Genomic DNA, 9,020 nt, shown 5'->3' with positions numbered 1-9,020 from the left:
ACCCGGAGCAGTGGGCAGCCATTTTTGCTGCGGCACCCAGGGAGCAGTTGGGGGTTCGGTGCCTTGCTCAAGGGCACCTCAGTCGTGGTATTGAAGGTAGAAGAGAGCGCTGTACATTCACTCCCCCCGCCTCCAATCCCTGCCAGTACGAGACTCGAACCCCGCAACCTTTGGGTTACGAGTCCGACTCTCTAACCATTAGGCCACAACTTTCTTAAGGTAACCTCATGGTAAAGAGATCTCTTTTTTATTTTGTGATGTGTGTGATGTTGTTGAGATCTATTCTAAAGCTTCGAAGAAGACCATTGTGATTGTGATTTTATGTAGACAGTGTTTTATTGCACTGTGATTTAACAGAGGAAACCATAACCTATAATTACATACATGCAAAAATGGGCTGTACAAAACAAAAGCAAAAAAAGAAAAACACTGGTACACTAGTGTTACATTTGTTTAACACAGCGCACAGACCTACCCCACACTGACTGCACCGTGTACCGCGGTCACTCCCACCTCTTTGGGGCACTGGATCCAGAGCGCTCTGACTGGATCCAAAGAGCTAGTGCTACTTCCAGCCCCTATTTCTCCTACCCTGCTGCCTCTACCTCTAGCAACAGCTCTCCTATGGACACTACGACCACGTCCACCCCTGCCACCCCCATCCCCGTTAGGCAAAGGGTCGAAATGATCACTTGTTTGTGCTTCGTGAACACTCTCACCATTGCGCTGCAAAGATGTACCGGGAGTAGCGCAATTATTAGACGACCAATCGTCATTTCCAAAAGGCAAATATTCCCCTTCAGAGTCAGAATCGGCGAATAACATTTGCAACACATCCTCACGGTACAACTTTTTATTAGCCATTTGGCGATTTTCTCTCACAAATCTCACAATTTACTCAGAGGCTATGAACTGAACTGCGTCCGTATCAATGACACGATAGCTCACTTGCTCTGCTTTTTCCTTTGAATACTTTGAATAGGAACGTGACGTAATTTTGGTCTAGAATCTACATGTCTACCATCTAGTGGTAGGGAATACAAATGAGATATTACACCATATTAGGAACTACAGTCTATTTTATTAAGTATGACGTCTTGTCGCAATTTTGCGACTTTGGCACTTAGAGGGTTAATGATAGTTTTAGTATTTACAGTATTAGTAAAAGTTTAAAGTTTCTCCTAAAATAAAACGGAAGACATCTTAAGACAATGCTGTTATCTCAATGACATAAGAGAATCACCCCTTAGTATCCTGAGCATAGAGTAACCTCTGTCAGAGCCATAACCTTTAGCTGGTTCGAATCCCAGCTAAAGGTACTCTCCTGCTCCTGTTCAATTTTCACCTGTCCAATTGTTTCCTGTCTCTACTCCTACTGTCCTGACCATTAAAGGTGAAAAACCCCATTGCAATAAAAAAGCAACAGCAACCTCTGAGCAGTAAAACATTTTTATAATGGAGTCTTGCAAGAGATTATATCAAGACAATAAAGAGATCTCCCATAGAATCTCATCTAAGTCTCCTGAGCTTAGGAAAAGCAACCACTGAGCAATAAGTTTTTCCTATGGGGTGCTTCCAGTTAACATAACATGTTAACATAATATGGTGTCAGAAGTTTAAGAAAACCAGTTAGTTACGATGCTACTATAAATACTCGGGAGAGTGTGTGAGCACGTCTCTGTTAAGCGGATGGATACGAAGATTAAAGTGATCGGAGAAGACGCGAGATAAAGCGGAGATCAGAGAAGTCGCGAGTGAGCGAGACGGAGAAAAGAAGACAGTTGAGCTGGTGAGAAACAGCAAGAAAAATAAAAGGAGATGACAATGGAAGATGAAGCAGCAAGTGAGCCACATCTGATGCCGTCGCTGATGCCTCCAGGCAAGTTTGATTTCAGCGATATGAGTGACTGGCCCAAATGGATGCGATGCTTTGAGCGTTATAGATTTGCGTCAGGTATAGACAAGCAGTCACAAGAATATCAGGTTAATACATTTATGTATACCATCGGTGACGAAGCTGAAGATATCCTGAATGTTCTTCCCGTCTGAGGAGGAGAAAATTCACACAAGACAGTGAAAATGCCGTTCACATGACATTGTGTAAGCAAACATAATGTGATTTTTGAACGTGCACGTTTTAACAGACGTAATCAAGAAGCAGGAGAGCGTATAGAAGCTTTCATCACTGCAGTACATGCACTGGCAGAACATTGTGAGTTTGGACCCTTAAGAGACAAACTGATAAGAGACAGAATTGTCGTTGCAATACAGGATGCAAGACTGTCTGAAAGTTTGCAACTTGATCCTGAGCTCACACTGGAAAAAGCCATGATTAAAGTGAGGCAAAGTGAGGCTGTGAAGAGACAGCAGCCCATCCTGCGTGGAAGTTCATGTGAAGTGTAAATAACAGGGGACGTTCATGCTTTAAGTTCAAAACCAAAACCGTCACAAAAGAAAGTGAAATGGCCAAAACAAAGGGGACCCAGCAAAGTGGATAAAGACAGTAAATCAACTGGGTGTGGAAAATGTGGAAATATAAAGAGACACAATTGGAGAGAGTGCCCTGCAAGTGAAGCGGAATGCCGTAAATGCCACAAAAAGGGACATTTTGCAAAGCAGTGTTGGTCAGCTGGAACGGTTAATGACATCACGCAGGAGCGAGAAGAGCAGAACATAAAATACTTTGCTTTCCTGGGAGAAGTGAGTTTAATAGAGACAAGTGAGTGGATTGAACTGGTCAGATTGAATGGTCAAAACACTGAGTTCAAGCTGGACACTGGCGCAGCGGTTACTGCAATCCCAGAAAGCAGTTTTTCGGCAAACATTCACGGCAAACTCCAGCCACCCGGCAAAGTTCTGTATGGGCCCGGGAACCAGGCCCTCGATGTTCAGGGCCTATTCCAGGGAGTGTTGAACATCAAAAATAAACAAACTAAACAAGACATTTACGTAGTGAAAGGACTGTCCAAAGCACTGTTGGGACTTCTAGCAATAGAGGCTTTGCATTTGATTACACGCCAAGATTTTGTTGCTAACTATCCAGCTGTCTTCAAAGGGCTGGGAAAATTGAAAGAGCCGTACAATGCTTTCCTGGGAGAAGTGAGTCCAATAGAGACAAGTGAGAGGATTGAACTGGTCAGATTGAATGGTCAAAACACTGAGCTCAAGCTGGACACTGGCGCAGCAGTTACTGCAATCCCAGAAAGCAGTTTTTCGGCAAACATTCATGGCAAACTCCAGCCACCCGGCAAAATCCTGTATGGGCCCGGGAACCAGGCCCTCGATGTTCAGGGCCTATTCCAGGGAGTGTTGAACATCAAAAATAAACAAACTAAACAAGACATTTACGTAGTGAAAGGACTGTCCAAAGCACTGTTGGGACTTCTAGCAATAGAGGCTTTGCATTTGATTACACGCCAAGATTTTGTTGCTAACTATCCAGCTGTCTTCAAAGGGCTGGGAAAATTGAAAGAGCCGTACAAGATTGAACAAGAGCAGGGAGCCATACCTTATGCACTGTCATCTCCACGTAGAGTTCCACTCCCTCTGCGAGACAAAGTGAAAGTTGAACTGCAACGCATGGAATCCATAGGAGTGATATCCAAGGTCATCGAGCCGACTCCATGGTGTGCAGCGTTGGTAGTTGTGCCTAAAGCTCAGGGGAAAATTAGATTGTGCGTAGATCTAACTCACCTGAACAAGTGGGTGCATCGTGAGAGGCACATCTTACCAGCAGTCGATCATACGCTAGCCATGTTAGTCGAGGCTAAAGTCTTTACGAAGCTTGATGCCACGTCAGGGTTTTGGCAAATTCCCCTGGCAAAGGAAAGTTCGCCCCTGACCACTTTCATCACGCCATTTGGCCGGTACGCTTTTAACCGGTTACCGTTTGGGATTTCATCGGCCCCGGAACACTTCCAGCATCGTATGACACAGATGCTGGAGGGCTGCGCAGGAGTAGTTTGTCATACAGATGATATTGTGGTGTATGGGGAAAACCTATAGCAATATAACGAAAGATTGCATCAGGTTCTGAGCAGACTTGAAGAGAAAGGATTAACACTGAATAAGAAATGTGTCTTTGCCAAGGACAAGGTAATGTTTATGGACACAGTGTTACTTCAGATGGAATTGCACCTGATCCTAGCAAGGTGAGAGCGATAATAGATATGCCTGAGCCCAGCTGTGTAGCTTATGTTAGGAGGGTCATGGGCATGGCAAACTATCTGGGCAAATTGGTGCCACACCTGGCTTCATTCACATGCCCATTGAAAGATCTGTTGTCAGAAAAGAATGAATGGTGTTGGAATACACCCCAGCAAGAGGCCTTTCAGAAACTAAAGAAAGAGCTCAGCTCAACGCCAGTGTAGGCCCAGCACTCCCCAACATATGAGACTAGACTGTCAGCAGATGCTTCGTCGTTTGGGTTAGGAGGAGTGCTGACCCAAGAACAACCTAAGAATGGACTATGGAAGCTGGTGTTCTACATTTCCCGAGGGTTGTCAGAAGCAGAAAAGCACTACGCGCAGATAGAGAAGGAAGCTTTAGCAGCACAACTGCAAAGTTGCACGTGGCAAAAATTATGCGAATGCTGAGGAAACAATGGTGGATGAAGGATTTGGTTTTCAAGCGAAATGTAAAACTAGCTTGTATTGTTATACAAGCTAGTTTGTCATTGTAGCCTACTGTTTTATTTTTGTTGTGCTTCACATTAAGAATAACAATGAATCCATCTTTCAACCATTTGTCTTATTTGTCCATTAGTCTTAAAAAGTGAAAGGTGTATAGATGTAAGCGCAACAGACAATTATCTTTTCTTGTAAAACGTGACACCAAGATCGTGAATTCAAAAGCGAAAGAGAAAGCGTCTGAAGCAAATAATAAAAAAATTATAACTGAGCAAAAGAGGAACTCCTGTTCACAAAATTCAAATCACAAATGATACTGATGAAACAGAACAGGTTGATAGTTAATCATACCTATGCCAACGACATGGCCTGTGCCCAATTTATAGAAGTGATAGCAGACAATCTTCGGAAAAAAGACGGCTGACAATATTGCCTCCACCCACTATCTATCGTTTATGATTGAAGGTGATACGGACATCACCAAAGAATGTGAAATTGTCTATGGCCGTGTCATTAATAATGGAAGACCTACCAATATCCTAATTGGTCACATTAATGTTCAACATGCCCATGCAGAAGGTAAAAAGTGTGAGATTTCTGATTCTTGTTACCATATAACTATAAACTTCTGATAACGGAAAAACTCTTCATCAGCATGCATTGACTAATCCCATGTTGTAGCAAAAAAAGTGCAACCAAATCATGTGCTAGTGCGATCAACTGAGAAAGCTAGTCGCACCAGTGGGACCAGTGGGAAGATAAGTCTAGAGCCCTGTTTATGCTTGAAATAACATGCTCAACATACTTGAGTTTGTCCAGTGAGCAGTTTGGATCCTCCAGTTTTTCAGAGAGAAGCTTGACTCCTGAATCTTCTGGGTGATTGTAGCTCAGATCCAGCTCTCTCAGGTGTGAGGGGTTTGAACTCAGAGCTGAAGACACATAACCACAGCCTTCCTCTGTCACCATACAGCCAGACAGCCTGCAAACACAACAATAGTCCACATGATATTAGTTTGACAATCAGACAATCCGATGTCTTGTTGATCCACCAAGAAAGGCACGTGACAAGTCTGCTGTCTCTTTTCAGTTATCAGAAATATTCTTACTTGTCTCATAATTTCATGCAAGATTTCTGTTGAGGTCACTGATATAACCCATTCTTATAAGGGATTTTTTAGAGGGTATAGCATGATTTGCAACATGTGGTTTGATTGTAGCTTTTGTTTATGTAGTTGTAAAATCCATTTTTTTATGAAAATCATCACCGGTGTTTCTAATCACGTGAACACCAGTGATGACCTTGTGTGAATAAGTTAATACACATGATTAACTCTCATTACTTAATAACATTCTCTGTCACTGTTTTTGTTCTTTTAATTGATGAAATCAGACTTATGCCAAAGATTTTGTACCTTTTAAATGAAGTAAAAAAAAAAAAAAACTTAAATATACCCCCCCCATTTTGGCTTGGAGACACAACATGACATACCCAAAATAAAAAGGTTGCTGCTCATGAGTCTTTCTGACTAGATACATAATCAACATATGTTCACAAAGCTGACACTTCAAAGTTTACTGTTCAAGAATCAGAATTACTCAGATTGTTATAATAGCGATATATAAGCTCAAACATAAAAACAAAAATTAAAAAATTAAAATATATATTTTTTAAATGTATAAAAAATTGTGTTTCTAAAAGTATTTACCACAGCAACATAATGAAGCTAAAACCACAAGTCTACTCATGCTTCATTTAAAATCTGAGGACATTATCTGTAAAACATTTGCATTTTATGAAACATTTTGTAAGACCATGTCATGTGTGTTTTTAGAGAAGGCTAATAAAAGGCTAATAAAAAAGTTTATGGCCCTCTGTAAGCTCTCCTGCATGCTGTCTCCTCATGTCTGGCTCGGCAAACTGCCCCATTGATGACTCTTTCACACCTCCGCCAGGTATGACACATAATCCTCATTATTCCTTTATTATGAACATTAAAAAAATAATACAATTTCAGGCAAAAAAGTAACAATTTTCAAATACACTGCATCCTTTGCTAACTGTTTTCTCCTATTCATTTTGCTGATCTGGACTTACAAATGCACTGCCAATGTTTTCTTGTCAAGTCATGGCAAGGGTGCACCAGATGGGATGGGGGGTGCACTGAAGAGAACAGCTGAAACATCGATCTGCAAGAGTAAGGACATTCCTGATGCAAAGAGCTTCTTTCTCTGTGTCCTTGCCTTATTTATGAGTTTATTATGCACAAGCCCCATACATACTAATGTGTTCATATTAGGACATCCTAATCCTCAGCATTGGTTCTTAGCCATTTGACTGGTTAGGCTGGTTCAAGCAGTTTTTTGTGCAGGTTAAGCAGAAATAGAGGCACATACACCAGTCAAAAGTTTTTGAACGGTAAGTTTTTAATGTTTTTTAAATAATTATTTTCTGCTCACCAAACCTGCATTTATTTAATAAAAAATACAGCAAAAGCAGTAATATTGTGAAATATTTTTACTATTTAAAATAACTGTTTTCTGTTTTTTTACATATTTTAAAATGTAATTTATTCCTGTGATTTCAAAGCTGAATATTCAGCATCATTACTCCAGTCTTCAGTGTCACATGATCCTTCAGAAATATTCTAATATGCTGATTTGCTGTTCAAGAAACATTTATTATTAATATTATTATTATATTTAAAACAGTTGAGTACATTTTTTCATGATTCTTAGAATAGAAATGAATAGAAAGATCAGCATTTATCTGAAATAAAAAGCTTTTGTAACAAGTTTTTTTGGTGGGGGAAGAAATAATAGAAATTAATACTTTTATTTAGCAAGGATGCTTTAAATTGGTCAAAAGTGACGATAAAGACATTTATAATGATAATGATTTCTATTTCAGATAAATGCTGTTCTTCCGAACTTTCTATTCATCAAAGAAACCTGAAAATATTCTTCTCAGCTGTTTTCAGCATAATAATAGTAATAATAATAAATGTTTTTGAGCAGCAAATCAGAATATTAGAATGATTTCTGCTGGATCATGTGACTGGAGTAATGATGCTAAAAATTCAGCTTTGAAATCACAGGAATAAATTACATTTTAAAATATATTTAAATAGAAAGCAGTTATTTTAAACAAAAAAAAATATTTCACAATATTACTGCTTTTGCCGTATTTTGGATCAAATAAATTCAGGCTTGGTGAGCAGAAGAGAATTCTTTAAAAAAAACATCAAAAATCTTACTGTTCAAAAACTTTTGACTGGTAGTGTAGGTCTTTGAATACTACTACATTGCAATCAGAAGGAATGCGTAATATACAGTAGGTTACTGTGCACGACACCAACAGCACGACTGCATACAGCAACATTTTTACAGAATCAGAATCAGAAGGAGCTTTATTACCAAGTATGTTTACACACACAAGGAATCTGACTTGGCGACAGGAGCTTCCAATGTAGAAGAAAGTACACACATAGTGCAAGCATACATGATAGTGCAGACATACATGGAATTACACAGTAAAGATTAACTAGCACTAATATAAGAAAAACAGAAAAATAAATAATGCACTGTATACAGAATAGAAATATAGAGAAAAAACATATAAATGTTTACATGAATGTACAGATATGTTATTTACAAGTGTACTGTTTATGTAGTTTACAATATACAATTTCCAGATATTATGTATAAAAGTGTCAGTCTATGTGGATGTCCTACTTCAGATCCTGAGAGATAGTGGTGCCCAGGAACCTGAATGTCTCCACTGTTGTTACAGTGCTGTTCATGATGGTGAGTGGGGGGAGAGCAGGGGGGTTTCTCCTGAAGTCCATGATCATCTCCACTGTTTTGAGCATGTTCAGCTCCAGGTTGTTAAGACTGCACCAGACAGCCAGCTTTTTAACCTCCTGTCTGTAAGCAGACTCATCTTCATTGTGGATGAGGCCGATGACTGTCATCTGCAAATTTTAGGAGCTTGACAGAGGGGTCTTTAGAGGTGCATTTGTTTGTATACAGGGAGAAGAGCAGTGGGGAGAGCACACATCCCTGAGGGGCACCAGTGCTGATCGTGAGAGTCTTGGATGCGAGTTTGCCCAGCCTCACTAGCTGCTGCCTGTCTGTCAGGAAGCTGGTGAACCACTGACAGATTGGGGTGGGCACGCTAAGCTGGGTCAGTTTGGCTGAGAGAAGGTCAGGCTTGATGGTATTGAAGGCTGAACTGAAGTCTACAAACAAGATCCTTGCATAATTCCCAGGTCTGTCGAGGTGTTGCAGGATGTAATGCAGTCCCATTTTGACTGCATCATCCACAGACCTGTTTGCTCTGTAGGCAAACTGAAGAGGATCCAGCAAGGGTCCAGTGATGTCCTTCAGGTAGGC

The 9,020-nt window shown here is 40.4% G+C and overlaps 1 protein-coding gene across 1 annotated transcript in view; it reads right to left on the bottom strand.

Annotated features, from left to right (window-relative positions):
* LOC107749046 (E3 ubiquitin-protein ligase TRIM69-like) overlaps positions 1-9,020 on the bottom strand; it is a 63,844-nt gene that overhangs the window by 14,074 nt on the left and 40,750 nt on the right. The window contains exon 4 of the mRNA XM_016564094.1: positions 5,434-5,607. Within this exon, the coding sequence (XP_016419580.1) occupies positions 5,434-5,607 (174 nt within the window). The remainder of the gene's footprint in view (positions 1-5,433; positions 5,608-9,020) is intronic.

This window comes from Sinocyclocheilus rhinocerous, unplaced genomic scaffold, assembly GCF_001515625.1.
Source record: "Sinocyclocheilus rhinocerous isolate Xijiao unplaced genomic scaffold, SAMN03320098_v1.1 scaffold1883, whole genome shotgun sequence".
Classification (NCBI taxonomy): Eukaryota; Metazoa; Chordata; class Actinopteri; order Cypriniformes; family Cyprinidae; genus Sinocyclocheilus; species Sinocyclocheilus rhinocerous.
Note: the sequence above shows the minus strand (reverse complement) of the source record. Positions and strands in the feature narration are given on the sequence as shown.